General features: G+C 41.8%; 1 protein-coding gene across 10 annotated transcripts in view; it reads right to left on the reverse strand.

Annotated features, from left to right (window-relative positions):
* LOC122553002 (retinol dehydrogenase 13-like) overlaps nucleotides 1-22,660 on the reverse strand; it is a 92,967-nt gene that overhangs the window by 8,119 nt on the left and 62,188 nt on the right. For 6 of the 10 annotated variants that reach the window (XM_043696392.1, XM_043696388.1, XM_043696386.1 and 3 more), the window contains 6 exons: nucleotides 20,011-20,166; nucleotides 19,000-19,104; nucleotides 16,455-16,667; nucleotides 4,509-4,610; nucleotides 2,637-2,809; nucleotides 702-1,754 (listed from right to left, as the gene is read on the reverse strand). In XM_043696392.1, the coding sequence (XP_043552327.1) occupies nucleotides 1,563-1,754; nucleotides 2,637-2,809; nucleotides 4,509-4,610; nucleotides 16,455-16,667; nucleotides 19,000-19,104; nucleotides 20,011-20,166 (941 nt within the window). In that variant the 3' untranslated portion in view covers nucleotides 702-1,562. Of the gene's footprint in view, nucleotides 1-700; nucleotides 1,755-2,118; nucleotides 2,810-4,508; nucleotides 4,611-16,454; nucleotides 16,668-18,999; nucleotides 19,105-20,010; nucleotides 20,167-22,660 lie in introns of those variants that run through there. The other 4 variants (XM_043696391.1, XM_043696394.1, XM_043696395.1 and 1 more) reach the window with 3 other exon arrangements.

Consider the following 22,660-nt stretch of genomic DNA (forward strand, 5'->3'; position numbering starts at 1 on the left):
GAAAAGGTCCTTTATTGATTTTGCAGCCTATTTAGCCATTCAAACCAAGCCCAGTACCTCTTATAAAATGGGAAATCTCAAAATTCCTGCTGCATGTAGTAGACATACATGGAACATCAAGTCAGTTTCTAGAGTAATTTGAGTTAAGGCAGGCTGATTGTGCTTTAACATATTGAAACATTTATCATACTTCACACAACAGTTACCTGGTACACATCTGAATTTAGTGTTTAAGATCCTCTATCAGTTGAAAAATTTATTTGTTGCTAATGCAGGGAAAATGGACTATCTTGCTTCAATGGATGGAAGAATAGTTAGGGATCTTAATTTGGGAATGAGCCAATATCACATAACATTTACTCCTGCCCATCAACAGTTCAGCTGATGCAATACAATCCTCTGCTCTATCTCAAAACTGTCATCCTTTAGGAATGTTCTGACTCAGTCAAGTTGGAATTGAACCAGCAACCTAAGGATGATAGTTTTGTGATGTAATATAGTCCTCTGCTCCATCAACTTAACTATTGACAGGCAAGAGTAAATGTTATGTGATTGTCTCATTCCCAAATTCATATCCCTAATTATTCTTCCATCCATTGAAGCAAGGTAAGCCATTAATCAATTTCCCTTCATTAGCAACAAATATATTTTTCAACTGATAGAAGATCTTAACACTGAATTCAGATGAAGGGCTTATTGCCAAAATGTTGATTCTCTTGCTCCTTGGATGCTGCCTGACTTGCTGTGCTTTTCCAGTGCCACACTTTTCATCTCTGATCTCCAGCATCTGCAGTATTATTTTCTCCGGAATCGGAACATTTATTGCCATAGACATGATGAGCTAAATGGTTTTTTTCTCTGCTGTAGGACTGTTTAAATGACTAATTTGGGCCATTTCTACACTATCTTGTAATTGAAAATGGAGTGTGTCTGCAGGGACAAACTTCTAAATGCATACACCTATGGATCAATGGGTAAACATACTTGTTACTGCTCGCATCCTGAAGATTACCTATGTGAGTATCAAGTTGTGTGGAGACCCTTGATATGCAAACACTGTTTCATAACATAATGAGGTTCTGTCTGCCCTAATGTCAAGGAAGGACCTGGTTGCATGAAATGATCTGTTCAGTTGGGCTGCAGTACAGCATGGGCCTCTTTTGAAAACGTGTGCAGAAGTACATATTTGATCACAAATAAATGTTTTTGTGCAGTGTCCTCGAGACCCTACGGGAAAAGGAATATGGACGGACATATTGAATGGCTGCCTCAGCATGCTGCCTTTGAAGCAACTGTAGTGGGGAGACCATCACCCACCTCCCTGGGTGAAGAAGAATGTGAGGACACAGATTTAAAGTCAAGTAATTTGCAAAAGCAGCAAGGGTGATGTCACAAAAAGATTTTTCATGCAGCGAGTAGTTACGGCATGGAAAATAAAATGCCTGGAAGTTTGGTAAAGACAGGTTCAGTTGAGGCAGTCAAGAGGGCATTGGATGATTATTTGAATAACACATCATGTGCATAGAAAAATCATTAGATTGGCACTAGGTAATGACGCTCATTTAAACAGCTGCTGCAAACATAAAGAACCAAATGGCCTCCTTCCGCAACTCAAGACATCTGAAATGGCCCTTTGCAAAACATGCCCAAAAGGAGATGCAGTGGCTTTTGTTGCAGTTGATCCCAAGCAACTCCATAACATAGGATGTGTCCTTTATGCGCTGTTGCCAACATAGTGGAAAATGCCCTCTGATCTGGAATGGAATCAAAAGGTGACTAGGACAAAAGCATGAAAGTTGAGTGGAGGATTATTAGATCAGCCATGATCTCATTGAATACTGCAGCAGACTCAAATGGGTTGAATGGCCTGCTTCTGCTCCTATATCTTTTGGTCTTATAGCTGAGTGTTGCAGGTTGGTGCATTCCAAGGTCCAGGACAGTGTGCATGTGCGTTGGGGGGGAGGGGGGAGAAGAGGGAGGTGGTTTAAGCTGCGTCAATGGCTTTATGAGGAAAGGCTACGTCATACCCAGGAACTGGAAATCATGTGGAACCCTTGAAGCTGTAAGCACTAGAGTCCAAATATCCATTTGCGGAATAATCTGCCAAGGCAAGTGCAATGAATGAAATGTACTTTATTAGGAAAAAAATGGGTTTATATTTTTGTAGTGCCAAATTTGAACTATTATACCTTAAAAATTATGGATACAAGATATTTTTGTAAAATCTTCTGGTATTTTAAATTGTGATTCAAGTACTTAATCAATCACATTGCTGTAGGTCTGCAGTCACATGTCGGCCTGTAGACACATGTCGGCCAGACCATTCGTCCTCTAAAGTGAACCAGATTTAATTCATTAAGTAGCCTAACATTGCATTGACTATGATGAAACAAGGTAAACAGATCAGTACAGCCTCACATGCAATAAAAAGCAATGATGTAATTGTATTTTGAAGAAAATTAACTAAGAGTGATCAGCAGTATAAATAAATACCTTCCAATGCATGATTAAACATAATTTTCCTTGATGCCGTTTCTATAGTTCTCCTGCTATTCTGACTGCCTACATTAACATTGGAAGTTTGAGGGCTGTGGATCAGAATTGTCATTTTTCAGTCCCACGAGTTCTGCACTTACTTCCCACAAATGCTTGGCTGTCTCATCATCCAGAGCCTGCGGAGCAGGGTCTTTTTCTTCATTAACATCAAAGTATTTTCCAGATACCCCTTCCAGCTCCTCTGCTACAGCCAGATATATGGAGGGTTGTGCTCCTAAAAGTGGGGATTTTACTAGAAGTGAGAAAAATGGTCCTGAAAAAGAACAAATGCAATTTTGAAATAAACAAATACAAATAATCAATGTCTTCATGACACCCAGTGTATCAGGAAACACTATTTAGGTACTCACAAATACTTCCAAGTGAGGTTTTGACGGAAGATTTAAAAAATTCCTGAACATCGAAAAAACGTTGAAAGATAAAATGAAACAGATTACAAATGGTAATCTACTGAATGAGGATCCCTCACTTTCCTCAGTGAGGAGTGGCAACAAAATCAAATTGAGGTGGTTGTTAAAAGCCACAAGAGATCCTTGCCTTTATTAAGAAAAGCTTAGGACTAATAAGCAATTGAAATTACACTAAACAGTCAGTTCTTCTGTAATGTGATAATTGGATTCTTGTGCAACCCTGCGTGAGCAGAAAAATTGCACTTTAGAAACAGCGTTTAAAGTGTTGGTGCTGTAATTGAGATACAGCCAACACCTATTTTAAAAGTTCACACTATAGGAAGTGTTCCCAATTCGTCAATCACATTACAGCAACACATTATAACAGATTGACCTGTATTTTTATGAAACACTGGTTAAAATCACTTGTTACTGACATATGCCTTTAGTTTTGTTTTAATTTAAATAGTGTTGTGTCTTAAGAAATTAACGCTTTACTTGTGCGTTGTGCTTTGATATGAAACAGCTGTGTTGGTTATTTAGGATATTGATGAATTCTTCTAATTCTGATGCTGTTAAGAGTTAAAATATCCTATTATATCAACACAAATAAAGAAAGGTATTTTTACTATGTGATGGCATCTCCTAACGAAGAATTGAGAGAGACTGTAAAAATAGCCCAAAAGAAATTGAGCCCTGGTATGGTGTCAATGCAAACAGCTAGCTGAGTTCCAATGTCATCACAATTTTTCTTGGAATCAATGTTGTAATTAGAATGTTTATAAGATGATAGAAGTCGGAGTGTGGGAAGCCAGAGACCTTGACAGGGCAGTATTTTAAGTTATTCAAGTAATAGAAATTTAAAGATTGGATTATATTGATCTTTTGAGTGAGAAAAGACTTAAGAGGAGATGCCTTGAATATTAAAACTGACAGTATTTTATTGGTCACTGACTGGTGTAACTGTACCTTGGGGTATACAGTCATTGCAGGGGGATAATAATCCTACTGAAAGTTTAACTGTCACAACTGAGGACTTGAATAAAGTACTAAAGGGTTAACTGAATCTGATAACCCAAGTTCCAAAATGACTTTTAGCATTTGCCAAGCAGGAAAAGATGATGGTAGATGCAGTTAATTGGTTTGTTAGTACATGAAGGTCATTTGGGAGAATGTCTCATTGTCAGAAGTGTCAAACACACACCAAAACACAACTGGTGTTGGAAGGGCCATCCCACCTGATCCTTCTTACATTCAGGTATCTCAACCACTTGGCTTGTTGCCCTCATGGTAACTGTGGCAGGGAAGAGATCATTGTTTATTTCCACGTGGAGAATACTTTTGCAAAAGAGGTCTGGAGAAAGATGCTGTAGTTATTAAAGCAAGTTTAATTTGGAGCGGCTCCATGGTATAGGACTGAATAGTGTATGGTGTGCTTCCACGGGAGCAACCAAGGTAAATAACAAAAGTGGCTGGAAGACTGTCAACTTGGTGAAGGATGCTCTTTCCCAGAAAGACTCTTGTCATTTAGAAAAGTGAAATGAAAGCAGTTTCATCTCTTACCCAATGTTGTCCTGGAAAATTTTGATTTATGCATCCCTGTGTGTCTGCCTAGTTCAGTGTTCACCACTCCTGGGTGCACAGCATTGACTGTAACTTTACTTCCTTTATTCAGAAAATAAAAATAAATTCTTGTTACTTTTTCTGTGAAATTACATTTGAAGCATCAAAAACGCATCTACACTCCTCCTGATGGTTCAGCAAGCTAATGCAGCAAGTAGCTGTGACATTCAAACTGGATATTGTTCAATGGTTCTCACTGTCAAGGTTCATAATGAATAATGCTCAAGACTCGCTTGGAGATCAGTCAATATACACGGGTTGTGAAAAGATAATAAAATAGAGTCTGGGAATTGCATTTTGGGATCTTTCTGGTTAGATAATTTTGAGTCAGCTCACCTTACTAATTGAGTCATTAGGGAAGTTCACATTGCATGCTTTTCACGTTTTGTTTTAGTTGTGAAAGGAAACCTTCCTCAACAGTGAGAAAACACACTGTAGCTGAAACGCACTGACTCCCCCCAAAAAACTGAGTATTTTGGAAATTCCTTATGATACTAATCCTATAGCTTGTTATAGGCTCACCCTTTTTCTGCTGTGTGTTGATGTATCTTTACTGGTTTATTTCTCTATAAGGGAATGAAAGTAATCAGAAACAAAATTTGCTAAGGTATTGCTATAGCCGCTAATTTAGTGTAATGTTAACTTATCTAAAGTCAGACAAAAATGTTTTATACAGGTCCATAAATAACATTTCGTAGAAATGGTAACCAACTTGGAGCATGTATATATGTGTGAACTGCTGGATTTAAGAATGCAGTTCAACTTCATTTGATAATAGTGACTGTGTTATGACCTCAGCTGAAGTTATTACTTGACAAGACAGCTCCCAAACAGAAACCTTGCTTGATTCATCATATTTTGGATTTGTTTTGATTCTAACAATTCAATCTCTCGCTGAAATATAAGCATGCTATGCTGCATACTTTGCAGTAACAATAAAACAGAAGTTTAACAACAAAAGACAGTAAAATAAACTAAACCATTTAGTGATTCAAACATGTTTAAACACAAAAATATAATTCCACTAAACCCAAAACCATCTCCATAAATTGAAAAATCAAAATCAAAACTGGCTTTGTATTATACCTAAACACCCTTAGGTACAGTACCCAAACTAGCATGCAGAGTTCCTTTATCAAACACTTGAGAAGATTTAAATTACTATAACGTCAACTTTTAGATGAGAATTGAAGGTAGCTCCAGGAATTAGCTTTCACACACCTGACTTTTACAACATGGAGACAGATCGAACCAAACCAGTCCTTTCTACCTCTGCATTCACGACACTAAAATTAAACTGAACACACTCAAATATTCACTGCAAGCATTTGTAACCAGACCTTTAAATAATCAATACCAGCACTTGTGAATAATTGCAGACACCAGTTTTTCATCTTAACTATTAAATACACAATAATTTCAGCAGAGAAATTAAACACCAGATTAACAGATTAATGCCTGTGCTTTAAATATGAAACATTTGTTCTTAGCCCTACTTACATAAAAGACAAACACATGCAGTTAAGGGATGATTGAAAGAAAACAACATTGACTTAAATGGCTTTCATAATGAGCTGTTTCACAGGCATAAGTAGACTCCTTGGTCATTTATCAGAAATGTTGCTTTGGTCATCTTCTCAGTTCAGAGTTGAAAAGTTTGGTGCTGGAAAAGTACAGCCAGTCAGGCAATATCCAAGAAGCAGTAGAGTTGACGTTTTGAGCATTAGGTCTTCATCGGGAATGGGAGGGGGTTGGGGAGAAGGTAGCTTGGAATGCGATAGTAAGATGAAGGCAGGGGTGAAGGTGACATGTCAGAGAGGAGTGGAATGGCCAGTTCAAGAGGGCTGTGCTGAGTTAGAGGGTAGAATCTGGGATAAGGTGGGGGGGCAGGGGAAATGAGGAAACTGGTGAAATCCACATCGATCCAGTGTGGTTGCAGGGTCCCAAGGCAGAAGAAGAGGCATTGTTCCTTCAGGCGTGAGATGGCTAGAGTTTGGCGGTGGAGGTGGTCAAGGACTTGCATGTCCTTGGCGGAGTGGAAAGAGATTTGAAGTGTTCGGCCACAGGGTGGTGGGGTTGATTGGTGCACGTCCCCCTGAGATGTTCTCTGAAACATTCCACAAGTTGGCGTCCTGTCTCCCAAATGAAGAGGAGACCATATTGAGAGCGAGAGACATGGGAGATGACGTGTTTGGACGTATAGATTTGTCACCTCAACCACTTCTGCCCTCACCGATACCACTCACCAGAACACTGCCCAAGACATCACGAGTGTCATCTGTTAAGTCACTTCCGCCCCTGTGGATGCCAGCAAAGGCACCGCTTCTGCATACCCCCACCCCCAAGGTGAACGTCACTTCCATTGGTGATATCAGCCACGATCCCATAACCACCCACTCCAGAGAGTCTCTGCCCTCACTCCCAACTCCAGCCCCATATCAGGTCCTAACTCCCAGCCCTGCCATGGTTTTACCCTCCGCCCCCATGACCTCGCCCTCACTGAAGATGAGCAATGAGTCCTCAGTAAAGGCCTCACCTGTGTCCCCTTACGCACCTGATCAATGAATGCAACACAAGTGACAACCTCGAACTTTACTTCTGTCGCTTCTGCACTTGCTTTTTGCCAATCAGGACACCAGTCCACCTTCCAAGGACCCCTTCTCCCACCTCCAACACACCCCATCCATGTGGGCACCCTGTACCTGTCTATTACCCATCCTCAATCTTTTCACCTCCAAAGGTCGCCACAATGTTGACTGCCTCAATCTGTTCACCTCTCACCCACCCCAATCTCACTCTCGCAACGCACAGCCCTCCAATCCAACCCCAACCTCACCATCAAACCAGCAGACTGGGGGTGGGGTGGGGCGCAGGGGTAGGTTGGCGCACCGACAACCTCTACACTGCTGAAACCAAGTACCAACTTGCAGACAACTCCTCCTACTGCCCCCTCATTCACGACCTCACCTCCCATCACCAAACCATCTCCCAGATGTCCCACCACCAGCCTCCAACCTCAGTGTCCACGAACCCCGCACCACCTGGTTCCACCTTTTACACAAAATTCACAAACATGACTACCCTGGTCAACCCATTGTCTCAGCCTACGCCTGCCTCACCGAACTTATCTCCTCATATCCTGACACTGTCTTGTCCCCCTTGGTCCAGGAATACTCCACATACATTTGGGACATCACCCACGCCCATCACCTCCTCCGTGACTTTAATTTCCCCGGCCCCCAACCCCTCATCTTCACCATGGATATCCAATCCCTGTACACATCCATCCGCCACGACTAAGGCCTTCAAGCCCTCAGTTTCTTCCTCTGCCGCCGACCCAATCAGTATCCTTCCCTTGACACACACATTTGATTGACTGAACTGGTCCTCACCCTTAATTTCTCCTTCGAATCCTCCCACTTCCTTCAGACCAAAGGGATGGCCCTGAGCCTCTCTCTTCGTTGGGTACATGAAACAGTCCATCCCCCACAGTTACACTGGCACCATTCCCCACCTTTTCCTCTGCTACATCGATGACTGCATCGGCGCCACCTTGTGCTCCCACTAGGAGGTTTAACAGTTCATCAACTTCACAAACACTTTCCACCCTGACCTGAAGCTCACCCAGACCATCTTGGATACCTCCCTCCACTCCCTGGGGCTCTCTGTCTTCATTTCCAGCGACCGACTTAACACTGACATATATTTCAAATTACCAACCTGCTAATACCCTCTTGCAGATTCCTTATGTCTGCATCACCATATCGCCTGCCACCTATTTTTGTCTTCAAACCCACTGACTCACAGCTACCTGGACGACACCTCCTGCCACCCTGCTTCCTGCTAAAACTCTAGCCCTTACTCCCAACTTCTCTGCTGCACCTATTCCCAGAACCAATTACACCACAGAACATTGGAAATGGCCTCCTTCTTCAGGGGCTGCAATTTCCCCTCCCACATGGTCAACAATGCCCTCCAATACATCGCCTCCACTTTCTGCACCTCTGCCCTTGAACCCCACCCCTCCAATCGCAACCAGGACAGAACTCCTTGGTCCTCATCTTCCACCCCACCAACCTCTGGATACAACGCATCATCTTCTGCCATTTCCACCACTGACAAACAGACCCCACCAGGGAAATATTTCCCTCCCCACTCCTGTCTGTGTTTTATAGAGACCACTCCCTCCTTGACAAGTCCATGCCCCTTACCAACCTACCCTCCCTTCCTGACACCTTCCCTTGCCACTGCAAGTGTAAAACCTTTGCCTACACCTTCCCCCTTACCTCTGTCCAAAGCCCCAAGGAAACCTTTCTCATCTGACAGATTCACCTGTACTTCCAAACACATCATCTACTGTGTTCGTTGCTCTCGAAGTTGTCTCCTCGACGTTGGTGAGGCAGGACACCAACTTGTGGAATGTTTGAGAAAACATCTCTGGGACACGCGTCAGATCAACCCTGCTGCCCTGTGGCCGAACACTTCAACTCCCCTTCCCACTCTGCCAAAGACATGCAAGTCCTTGGCCTCCTCCACCGCCAAATTCTAGCCATCTGACACCTGGAGGAAGAATGCCTCATCTTCTGCCTTAGGATCCTGCAACCATACTGGATCAATGTTGATTTCACCAGTTTCCTCATTTCCCCAGCCTCCATATTATCCCAAATCCAACCCTCTAAATCAGCACCGCCCTTTTGAACTGTCCATCTCCCTTCCCACCGACCCACTCCACCTTCCTCTCCAACCTATCACCATCACCCCCACCTTCACCTACCTATCACATTCCCAGCTACCTTACCCCCACCGGCCCTACCCCCCTCTCATTTATCTCTCAGCTCCTTTGGGCCACCCTCATTCCTAATAAGAGCTGATTCTCGAAACATCGACTCTCCTACTCCTCGGATGCTATGCTTCTCCTGCGCCATGCCTTTTGACACTGATCTCCAGCATCTGCAGTCCTCACTTTCTCCGACCTTCTCGGTTCATCCAGGCAAAGGCAGCAATACTTCTAACACCTCATAGAAAACAGTTTAAAAAAAAAATTAATTCTTGTTCGACAGAGACAGAATGATATACTATTCAGCGGCCTCAATTGCCAACTGCTTGAACGTAATTCCAGCATATCTGGAAGAGACCCTAATTCCCAGGTATTAACCTTGTTCAGGTAAACCTTGCTAACAAGTCATCTCTTTTGTTGTCCGAATGCAGACAGCATTTGTAAAGTGTGTTAAATTTAATTTTTAAAGTATTGTTACTGTTTCTAATTTTGGCAGCACTTGTTTATATTTTTTACCCCTTCCTGTCACAATTTAATTTGCCTCATTACCCTGCATCTCTGCTCTCTCTCTTACTTTGGATTTTTAAATTTAAAAACACTTCCCTTCAACTGAACCCCTCCCCTCACTAAATTAGTTTAAAATCCTATCTACAGGATAGCTTCTTCCCCACTGTTAGAGTTATGAATAGGCCTCTCATTAGAGCTGCTGATCTTTTCTGTACCTGTAATGTTAAAGTCTATACTCTGTTTTATTACCCCGGTGTACTTTTGTAAGGTATGATTTGTCTGGTTAGCACAAAAAACACTATTTTTCACCATCTCAGTACATGTGACAATAATAAATCAAAATCAACCCTAGTTATATGTTTTGCCAGGACATTGCAGCCCATCCCAACAGAACAGCTTTCTCTTCCTCTACTGCTGGTACCAGTACTCCATGAATCGGAACCAACATTGCCCACATCAATCTTTGAGTCAAACATTTAACTCTAACTTTATTTACGCAGTACCAATTTGCATGCAACTCAGGTAGCAACTTTTGGTATTACCCTTCAGGGCTCTGCTTTTTAAGCCTGAGCTGCTCATAACCACTCAGCAGGATCTTTTAGTCCTACCTACTTATTGGTAACTAACATGGACCACAGCAACTGGATCCTTCCCCTCCCATCAAGTTCTCTCCAGCCAGAAAAGATGTTCTGAACCATGGCATCAGTTAGGCAACATAGCCTTCAGAATTCTCTGTTCTGAATACAGAGTTCAGCATCTGTTCCCCTAATAATACTATTGTCTTTTTCTATTAAGTTTCTCTCCCCCCCGCCACCACACCTCAATTTAATGGTGCTCTGTACCATGGTGCTGTGGCCAATACATCAAATCTTCCTGCAGTCGGTACTCTCGTCCTCATTGAACAAGGGCATTGGCTAAGGCCCCTCCAAAGCTGAATTCCGATCTCCATACCTGCCTCATTTGCAGTCATATCTTCTCGCCCCTGACCACAGATCAAATTCAATATAGTTAATCTAAGGGGGGTGTGACTTCCTCCTGAAACTTTATCCAGGTACATCGTTCCCTATCTGATGTGTACAAGAGCCTGCAGTTCAGTCTTAAGCTCATCAACTCTAAGCCAAAAGTTCCTTAAGCAGCCAAAACTTGCTGTAGATCTCACGGAAGAACCCACTCACAACAGGTCACGCAAGGTCTTGGTGCTTGTTGGGCAGTTCTGGGGATGAAGTGTTCTGCCAAATGACTGATATTCTGCTCAGGAAACAAACAACCTGACAGAATCCGCCCCCTCTTTTTCCTGTCGGGTCTTGAGGACACTACGTGCTGACCACTTTCCGACGGCCTTGTGTTCAAAGGTGTTTTCATTTCAGATTTCTCCATGAAGGACAGATGATACAGAACAGTCCAACTATTTTAAGTGTCCATGACATCGAAGCCAGTCCCATCCTTTGCAACTCCAGGCACAGGTAAAATGTCAGTACACAATGACATTTGGTGTTTACAAGGTGAGGGTCTAATGCACAGCTTGATGCAGCCGCACAAAAGTGGTCATCGGGATGAGGGAGGCACTGAGTCCATCCTTCCCACCCAAGAGAGAGCACCTCAGACCTGATGACCAGATGTTTACCTGCAACAGATAGGGAGCAGTGCTCCCAAAAGCCCTGTTTCTGCCTCACCTTGGCAATGCGCTCCTAGCAAGTTTTTGCACAGGCCTCGGCCCCTGCAAACTATATTCCCAGCATCTTAAGGTAATCTGTCTTGTTAGAGACGGGGAAGGACTACGTGAGGCTCATTCTCAATAAATTACTCCCAAAGAAAAACCTCTTGCTTCTGCTCAAGCAGAAATTGTTTCAGCAAATAAAAAGGAGATAGTGAGAATAAAAAGGACCCCAAAAACCAAAAATGTAACCCACTAAAATTAAAAAGGCACTGCAAAAAAATTTAAGAGACTGCATTAACAACTATTTTTGATCCATTTACACTTGTGTCCCACCAATTGCTGTATATGCCCTTGCCTTGTTTGACAACTCTGGAACATTTCCCGAGATTGACTTTCACTTGCCACATTTCTGTCCACTTGACTAGTCCATTGACGTTTTATTGTAATCTACCACTTTCTTCCACTCTATCAACCATACAACCACTTTTAATAGATCTACAAACTTGTTAATCATTCCTACATTTAAGTTTAAAATGATTTATGTATGCCACTAAAAGCAACAGACCTCGTATCGAGCCCTGCAGAAATCCCACTGGCAACAGCCATCCAGTCAAAAACACCACTTGGGTATAATCGTTTGGTTCCCATCATTAAACCAATTTTGGACCAAACTTTGCACTTTTCCTTGGATAACATGGGCTTACTTTTCTGACCAGCATGCCAAGTGGACCTTGTCAAAAGTTTTGCTAAACTCTGTTGGAGATAAACTCTATTCATCATCAAAAAAAAGCCAGTCAGATATAAACTTCCCTTAATAAATCCATGATGATATCCTTAATTAAACTTTGCCTTTCTAAACAATGATTCATACTGTAACTCAATATTTTTGTAATAATTTGCCTATGACAAAGATCAGGCTGACTGGCCCTTAATGACCTGATCAACCCATTTTTCAATGTTTTCACCAATTATACCACATGCCATTGGTATCATCTTCGCAACCAGAAAATATTTTTAAATGATGGTCAGAGCTTCCATTAATTCTATCCTTTCTTCCCTTAGCTTCTGGAATAAATTTTATTCAGATGATTTACCTACCTTCAAACTAAACACCTCGACATTTCTTCTCATTTTATACCAAATCTTTCACACTTAATTACACCATCAACATCAAGCCCTTCTTTTGTGAAGAAAGACACAAAGTACTCAAAGAACAATTCCCACGGACTTCTTCCCCCATATATCAGTCACTCTTTTCAGAGCTGTTGTAGCACAATGGGAGATGCACTAAGCTAGGAGGCCCAAGTTTCAAGTCCCATCAGGTGTTGAATAATAATACCTCTGAACAAATTGATTAGCAAGCATTTGCAAGTTACCTATTTGATCTTTAATCTTTTCGGACTTTATTTGTCCTTGAATGCTTTATTTAGCTTTTGAGCATCTTTGGGTCTTTCTTGATTTTACTTACCAATGTTCGAAACTTTCCCTGACTGGAAACTCACTCCCCTGGGATTGTTTTTTAACTGTTGAGTGTAATATTTACCTCCGACAACAGAATATCATCCTGGAGTCATATCTACAGCTGTAAAAAGCATGTCTGTTCCTTGAACTAATGAATCCCTTTCATTGTTGCTTTTCTGACTTGCCTCCTTTCTCTGTGCTCAAATAGAGCCACTGATGGCATTGTAGACTAGGTTCTGACTGTAGTCACCAAAGGAACCAATGTCAAAGCAGTGTTCAAAGCTGCATACTGATTACAGAGCAAGATGCTCTTGGGGAATTCTTGTACTCTATGCCTGGCCCTCCTCATATCTATGCCCTCTGTCTGCAAACTCTTAAGCTGAAACATGCTATCCAAACAACTTCTGTAGCTTAGAAAATGCACAACAGTGACACAAGCTACTGTTCATGTTCCAAAACCTGATGACACCACTTTTCGCACATGCAGTTGTACTGGGCATAAGAAATGTATGAGGAGAAAGTGAGGTCTGCAGATGCTGGAGATCAGAGCTGGAAATGAGTTGCTGGAAAAGCGCAGCAGGTCAGGCAGCATCCAGGGAACAGGAGAATCGACGTTTCGGGCATAAGCCCTTCTTCAGGAAGAAATGTATACCTTGTAATCCAGACTAAAATTTACTTACTTTAGTTCTTACTCTCTGAAAACCATTTTTCTTAATTAAAATCTGTGCCCATTTTCCCTCAGCTCAAATAGACTCTTCCATGCAAAAATATAGGGCTGATAAACACAGAATCAAGCCGTCAGCTCAACTAATTATATACCCCTAATCACAACAAAAAGACAGTTGATTAAAATATTTTTCATGATTCTGTTGGCACCCAATCCTAGTATGCCAGATAAGGACAACCCAGCTCCTCTCTTATCACTCTTACTGGAAGTCTGCACTTCACTTCCATTTTCCCCACTCTGCTATAGTTGCTCATCTACACATACCACTGACATCAGAAACATTTGACCAGGGAAAGGTAAATACTAATTGTTAAATATGAGGATAACAGTAGTTCATGGAGTAAATTGGGGACCAATTGCACTGCTGAATGCAGATTACAAAACCCTGTTTAACAATACTGGGCCAGGTCTGCTCGAGGATCAGTGATTCACCCTGACCAAACCTGTGCTGTACCGGGTAGGATGATCTGAGAGCCTTGCACTCCTCAGGAATATGATCGCTATGTGTAGGATAGAAGGGTGGATGCCTGCCTCATCAGCCTGGGTGAGAAGAAGGCCTTTGACAAGGTATCGTACATTTACATGTAGGGTGCATTCTCCATAATGGGCTTTTGAGGGGAGGGGGGGGGGGGGGGAGATGGAGGGTGGAGGAGGAAATCAGATCTTCTGCATGCAAACACCAGATGTCATGACATACTGTGGTTTCACCGGTCCCTCGTGTTGCAAAAGATGGGACTGGCCCCATTGCCGCAGAATGCTCCAAGTAGTTGGACTGTTCCGCATCATCTGTCCATCGTGGAGAAATTTATAAAGAAAAACACCTTTGACTATCAGTCCATTAGGAAGTGGTCAGCACAGTGTCCTTGAAAACCTACAGGGGAAAAAAAAGAGGGTGGATCCAGCAGACATTCATAGTCACTTAGCAGAATGCCGAATCATAACTTTCCAACAAGCACCAAGACATTGCTTGACTGGTGGTGAGAAGGGCGTTACCGGTGAGATCCTTCATGTACACCTGGACTCTCAGCGCCACCACACTCTGCCCTTGAAGCAGCTGCGATCAGTAGAACCTGTCATACATATCCTGCTGGAATATGCCTTTGCAAAGGAAGTCTGGAAAGAGATGTAGTGATTTTTGTCGAGGTTTGTCCTGAGCAGCTCCATGCCACAGGGCTTTGTGCTCTACGGTCTGTTCCCCAGGACTCACACCAAGAAAAACAAACATCGAGTCCACCGAGAGGACCACCAACTCAGTGAAGGACACTCTTTGGTCTGCTGGAAATTTGTCTGTCTTCCAGAGCAGAGGAGTTGACCTCAGTGTTGCAGATTGGCACATTCCAATGTCCAGGATTACATGCTCAGGGATGCACTAAAACCTGGGGCACCTGTGCCAAGATTTAGTGGGGAAAAACCATTGTCTGAGGTCTTTCTGAAGTTAAGTGGGGGCCCATTCAGTTATCAGACCCAAGTGGTGCCTCAATTGTATGTTAATGTACAAGTAAGGAATGCTTTTGGTTTGTTTGTTAGATAGTCAAACTCAATGTTTGCGTCTTAGTATGCTACTCTGTAGAATCAAACTGCTTCAATGACTGAATAAATTATGTTTTTGAAACAAAACAACTTACAAGAGACAGTTATTTGTTGCAGATATCGAAAGATTATTCACTTGCCACCTGGTCACGATCTCACATCAAGAAAAGGTTCTGATTCAGCCGGTGACATTGGGACCTGTTTGAGTTTTTGAGAAAAGGAGACAGCAACTGATCGGCTGAAGGCCTCTACAAAGAGAGTAAACCTACTGAGACTACATCTTACCAGTCAATATTAGCAGAATTCCAGTCAGCATTTGAGTCTCACAGCAAACAGCGACAAGCACAAGGTAACATGACAGTCCAGCCTCCCGATTAAAGAAGGCATCTAGGCATTTGTTGAAATTTCTCCATTGCTTACTTCCCTTCATCTGTAATCTCCTCAAACCACATGATTGAGATACTGCACTTCTCCAGCTCTTGCCTCTTCAGCATTCTTGATTTTAACTGCCTTCAGCTGCCTTGGCTCAAACCCTGGAATGGGAAAAAGTGAGGACTGCAGATGCTGGAGATCAGAGCTGAAAATGTGTTGCTGGAAAAGCGCAACAGGTCAGGCAGCATCCAAGGAGCAGGAGAATCGACGTTTCGGGCACGAGCCCTTCCTGAAGAAGGGCTCATGTCCGAAACGTCGATTCTCCTGCTCCTTGGAGCTGCCTGACCTGCTGCGCTTTTCCAACAACACATTTTCAGCTCAAACCCTGGAATGTTTTGAAACTACCCTCCCTACCACTGTACCGCTCATTACTTCTTTATGGCACTGCTTAAAATTTACCTCTGACATAACATATGGTCATTTGCTTGAATATCTCTGTGAGGATTAGTGTCAAAGTTTGTCTTATAATGCTGTGAAGTGCCTTGGTATATTTTTAATATGCTAAAGCAGCTATATAAATCCAAGTTCTTATAAATGTTGCCAGAACAATTGGGTTGAGACAACACCTTTGAGAAAAAGAATCCTAAAATGTATCACTTTTGTTTTTTCAAGGAGTGTAGACAAATAAACTAACTATATAACACAGTAATGTATGTTCGGTAAATGAAGCCACTTCTTACTCTGTGATCAATGTCTCATTCGGTGGGTCTATCCAACAAGTCATTTGAAGGGAGGGCAATTACACTGTGCCATGTCAAAAACTTCAGTTGCTCAAGTATGATTAACTCAACTTACCATGAAGTCTTTTAGCCAGTTCCCTTGTAAACAATATGTTTGCAAGTTTGCTCTGACAGTATGCTGCCTTGGTGTCATATTTTTTATTTTCCCAGTTGAGATCATTGAAATCAATTTGTCCCACTTTGTGAGCAAGTGACGATACATTTATGATGCGACCATTTCCAGAATTCTTTAATTTTTCAAGTAGCAGGTTTGTCAACAAAAAATGACCTGCGTTAAAAGAGAAACCTGACATCACTAAGCTTTAAAAACAATGTTTTAAGACAGAAAACATAAACCTGTTAAAAAATGATCTAAAATTAGTTGCAGCAAATCCAGTAACTGGTTCATTTCACACTTCGGATCAGCTTTTACCCTTGAAAACTTGCAATTTGCTGCAAATTTGTAGTCCCAGATTTAAAAAAAATTAACTATTCTCAAATCGTTTGCAATGATCAAATGTGTCCTTAACAGTGCTATCAAGCAACATTTCTGCTACACAAGTATTGTGCATCTCCAGAGAATCCAACCATTGTCTCTTGACATTCAATGGTATTATCATTACTGAATCCTGCCAACTCTTGTAGGCCATCAATGGCTTTAAACTTAATACAAAAACCATGGCTCCATGAGTAGGTGAAAAGCTCAGAATTCAGAGTGATAACTGACTAGCTTCCACCCCCTCTGAACAATCCAAGAAGCTTGACACTAATCAGAACAAAACAGCTGTCTTGATTGAAGCCCTCACCTAACATCTTCAACATTGCTTTCACTGCACATTCGTGCAGCAGTCCAAGTGTATGAATTACAAGATGCACTACAACATCTCATCAAGGCTGCATGTACAGCAACTTCCAAACATGCAGATTCTACCAGCGAGAAGGACAAGGTCACCAGGTACGTGAGAACTACAAATTCTCCTCAGAGCCACACCACCTTGATTTGAAACTGTATGACCCTTCCTTGAACATTGCAGGATTAAAATTCTGGAATACCTTCCCAAACAGCACTCAGCAGAAGGCAGCTCACTACCAACTTCTCTAGGGCAATAGAGGGGTAATAAATACTGGCCCAGCCGTAAACATTTGCATACCTTGAATTAATTAAAAATAAATTTGTTCTTGTGTGAGTCTAAGCATAACGTTCAATTACCAGAGACTTAGTAGCATCTTCCAATCTTACTTTAAAGTGAGTGTCTGTTTGTCTGACCAACATCCATACCAAAACGTTATTGGTGATGTGAATTAATTCTTACAGGAGTGAAGAAGTGTTGTTTGGGTTTCAGCAACTCCAGCCAATCTTATCAACTTTCCTAACTGATGACTTGACTCAGCTTATGAGAACAAGTCAATATCCCTTGCTCTGCCTTTATACACGCTCAACTCGAGAACACGTGTGAAACAAAATGAACTGTGAAAAACTATAAAGTCAGTTTTAAACCTTTTGGTGAGCTTTAAACATGCAAGTGTTTCGAAGTATTCTGCAGTTGAATTGAAAAATAAATCTACATCAAACTAACATTTTTCAGACCTTTGGAATAAAGATAACATGACAGTTTCTTCAAAAACATGCAGCCCTGCCTTCCAGAGAATCGACCAACACATAATTTACTTTCACACATGATATTTGGTTTCAGTGTTTTAATACAACAGTATTACTGAATGATTAAACTTGGCAAGTCTTTTCAATTATATTTCATTAAGGAACAGGTTGAAGTGCAAGTTTCTCAGTCACAGGTAGTGAAGTGGAATTCCAACTAACCATAGGAAACTGCCAAAAGTTCTCCAAATAATAGCTACATCATCAAACTGAGTAGCAGAGTGAAATCTGAAGGCCTTCCACCAAAAGGGGCGGCATAGTGCCTCAGTGGTTAGCATTGCTACCTCACAATGCCAGGGATCTGGGTTCGATTCCAGGCTCAGGCGACTGTTTGTGTGAAGCTTGCACAGTTGCCCCATGTCCGCGTGGGTTTCCTCCCACAGTCCAAAGATGTGCAGCTTAGGTGAACTGGCCATGCTAAATTGCCCATAGTGTTCAGGGATGTGTAGGTTAGTTGCATTAGTCAGGGTAAATGTAGAGTTATAGGATAGGGGAATGAGTCTGGGTGGGTAACTCTTCGGAGGGACAGCGTGGACGTGTTGGGCTGAAGGGCCTGTTTCCACACTGTAGGGATTCTATGATTTGAAGAAAAGGAGAGAATGAAATGTTGGAATGTGAGCTAACTCTTGTGCATCTCCTGTTGATTTCATAACAGAATATCAGCAGAGGACTGAGAGCAAGTCTGCCTTCTCATTTGGGGAATAGCAATGGGACACTTCAAGACAAGAAAAAAAACAAAAAAACCCACCAGTTTAAACAAGGCAGTAAATTTAGCCTAATGAGGGGAGAGAATTAAATTTGGTGGGGTACAATAGGCAAAGCTGATTTGATTTCATTAGTTGTTTGCTAGGCAAGTTAAAATTATCCCCAGTTAAAATACTTTCTAACTCTCAAACAATTATACTTGGAATAAACTGAAAGCAAAGCCATCATTACAAACCTGAAACCTTTCTACAGAGCTTACCAAGGTGATTTACGCCGAACTGCATTTCAAATCCATCTTCTGTTTTCCAGTGAGGACATCTCATAATACCAGCATTGTTAATTAACACATTTATATTCTCTTCCTCTAAACAAAGAAAGAAAAACAAACCTTAGGAGTTTGGAATTTCAGGCAAAATTACCATTAGTGTATCTATTGAGGACACACCAATTCTCGGCGAGCAGGGAAAGGGAGCAGGCAAGAAGCAGACAAGAGAATTGTTAAGAGATAAATGTTGAATGGTTCCTAACAGAAAACATTAATTCAAAGTGGGTTGGCAACCCAAAAAGATGATCTGGGGTGTGGAGTTGGATATTAAACATGGACGAAGGTGATCACACTCTGAAATTTAAATGAGTCCAGAGGCACTCTTAGGTACCCAAGCAGAAGATGAGAAAGTGTTCCTGCAGCTTGTGCTGAGCTTCACAGCAGCACTGCAGCAGACCTGAGACAAACACTGTATGGGTACAGAGTCTTTGATGTGTGGCAGATGATTGGAAGCTCAGGGTCATTGTTACATACCAAGTGGAGGTGCGCTGCAAAACGGTCACCCAATCTGCTTTTCATCTACCCAGTGTAGAGGGGGCCACATTGTGAGTAGCAAATATAGTCAACAAGACTGAATGAAGTGCAGGTAAATCACTGCTTCAGCAGGAAAGTATGCTGAGGACATTGAACAGTGAGAAAGGAGGTGGCAAATAGGTAAATGTTGTACCTTCTGCAATTCCTTCAGAAGTTACCAAGAGGGTGAGGGGAGGTGTTGGGGAGGGAGAAAGAATGATCCAGAGTGAACGCTCCCTGCAGAACGTTGACAAGGGAGGGGAGGGGAATGTATGTCCGAAATGGTACTACATGATCCTTTGGATGTGGAGGCTGGTAGGATGGTAAGTGAGGATTTTGGAGGGGAGGGATCTTGTTAGAAAAAAAAGTTACCAGCAATCAATCAATATAAATTCTTACAAATGGTTGATGGACATAATCAAATTTTTTTACCTTCATTGACTTGTTTGGCAAACTCTCGAATTGATTTCAGCGATGCAAGGTTAAGAGGCTTTGCATATACATGATGATTCAGGGTTTCACCTCTAATTTCTCGAGCAGCTGTTTCACATTTCTCCATATCGCGACATGCCATTATAATTCTGCCACCTACAAGGAGACAGAAAGAATTGCAAATAGCTTTCCAGCCCTTGTTCATTACTACAGATGAACCTCAATTATCTGAATGAAATGGGTGGGCACTGCTTCGTTCAGATAATTGATTATTTGGTGAATTGATTCAATGCCCTTCCGCTGGGGCTCAGAGTTGTCTGTTAAGCCTACTTCCATTCAGGAGACTAGGCAGCAGCACACCACCCGTGACTGCCCGCAACCCCCAATCCCATCCAACACAATGATCTGCCTGAAACTTGCTGATTTTAGTGCAAGGAGCTCTTTATCAACTGTTTCAAACTGGCACATTCCAAATGAAAGGATTACATTTTGACTGTTGCACTAAAGCTCAAGATACCCACTATTGAGACAGAAAGGAGAAAGCTAATTGTTTAAGGCTTTTCAGTGAGCCTAAGAATACAGAAACTGTCAGCCCTTTGATTAAGCACCTTACAAATAACATTATAAACAAGATTACAAAGGGTATACATTGTAAAAGATTATTGATAATGTTTTCAGGCAGATAATAATGTAACTTGCAGATACAGGAAAACTTCATGACTTCAGCAGTTACTATTATTACCAATTCCATTTGTGCATTATCGTGCCTAACATGGAATGCATTTTGTGAATATTACAAGCATATTGATTGGAACATGCTGTTGGGGGCAACTTGAATATTACTGTAAATTCAGCAAGGTTCAAGTTGGAATAATTGTGTTTTTTTAAACAAATTTTATGCATAAAATATATCTTTCTGAAAAAATGTGCAGAGTGTAGACGGTTATAGATAGAATATAGAAAGAGTAGGCAATTTAGTTCTTTGAGCCTGCTCTGCCATTCAATATGATCATAGGCGATCATCCAACACTGTAGCCTGTTTCCACTTTGTCCCCAAACCCATTATATTTTCTAATCAATCTGTGCAAAGATATTGTTATACATCTCTGGAGCAGGTAGGACTTGAACCTAGGTCTCCTGACTCAGAGGTATGGGCACTACTATTGCCACATAGACCCTCTTCCCTCTAACCATTAGGAGGCACTATGTTGACACACAGCCGAGACTCAAGGCTACCTTGATTGAAGTTCCCATGGTTAAGATAAGCTAATTTGGTCACATTTCTGGTTTTTGTCATTTAATGCTATGCTAGACAATTCCCAGGCCTACAAAGCAGTCAGGGGAGCATACACAAGTAAGCAGTAAAAAAAATTTCATTCTACTTCAAAGCAGCCTGCAATTCCCTTGCGAAAAACGCAAGAAATCCGCTCGCAGGCTGATACCATTTGATTCATCACTAGGTGGAGCAGCTTAGCAACCACAGCCGGTGTGCTTGATGATCTTTCCTCATTCAGCAGACCAACATACGTTCAATCTAGCACAGCAAACTAATTACATCACGCCAGTAATATAATAAAAAAAATCCTCTCACGAGAGCATAATAAAACAAAACAAACTGAACAGTCAAAGATGAAATTAAACCATATAATCAAAGGAAAGAACTAGGCTTTAAAGGAATGTCTTAAAATGATTGAGTTATAGGAAGGGTATTCCAAAGCTTGGGGCCTGAACAGCAGAGTGCAGAGCTGATGGTATAATTAAGATCAGAATGCTCATGAGGCCAAAATTAGATGAGCATCAGAATCTTGGAAGGTTGTGGAGCGAGACGAGTTTATAGTTATAGGTTGGAATGAGCTCTGGGAGCAATTTGGAAGCAAGAATGGGAACTTTAGAATCAGCAAGCAGATCAATGTGACCAACTATGATTTTCCATGAAGGAAATGGGCAAAGTTCTGGGCGACCTCAAGTTTATGGATAGAATGCGGGCGATCAACAAGATGTGCATTGGAGTAGTGAAGTCTCGAGGTAACAAGGCACGCATGAGGTTTTCAACAGCTGTTTAGTTGAAAAAGAGAAGTTGGGCAATGTTAGTGGAGGAAATGGGCACTGGTGGTCAGAAGTCCATTTTGGGCTCAAATATTATACCAAGGTGAAACCATTTAGTCTTAAACAGTTGCCAGGTTGAGGGATGAAGGCTGAAGCTGGGGAGCAGAAGTTGAAGTGTGGAAATTGAAAAATTATTTTTCTCCTTGTTCTTTACAAGTTTTGTCGTGTAGTATTCCTTGATTGCGGGGGAGAAACTGCAGGGATCGTGTTGTGAGTCGGTGGAGTTGCTGGAGACCATCGCTGGATTGTGATTGGACGTTGGAGGATCATTTGGTTGTGCTGACCTGCTCTTTTTTTTATTTCAAAAATATACTTTATTCATAAAATAATTTGATGGTCTGTACAGTTGGTCATGCCATACATATGTAAACATGTACATACAGAGATCAGAATTTATCATTTTTATACACGTCTGTACATTTTTCAATCATATGCCCATATGATTAGCTGAGGCGTCAGCAGAGCCCAAATGACTGCATGGACCCCCTGTTCTTCATTAGGCAGGCAGACTTTACACAGTAGTCTTTCCCCACCGCGCCTTGGC

This window comes from Chiloscyllium plagiosum, chromosome 9 (genome assembly GCF_004010195.1).
Source record: "Chiloscyllium plagiosum isolate BGI_BamShark_2017 chromosome 9, ASM401019v2, whole genome shotgun sequence".
Lineage (NCBI taxonomy): Eukaryota > Metazoa > Chordata > Chondrichthyes > Orectolobiformes > Hemiscylliidae > Chiloscyllium > Chiloscyllium plagiosum.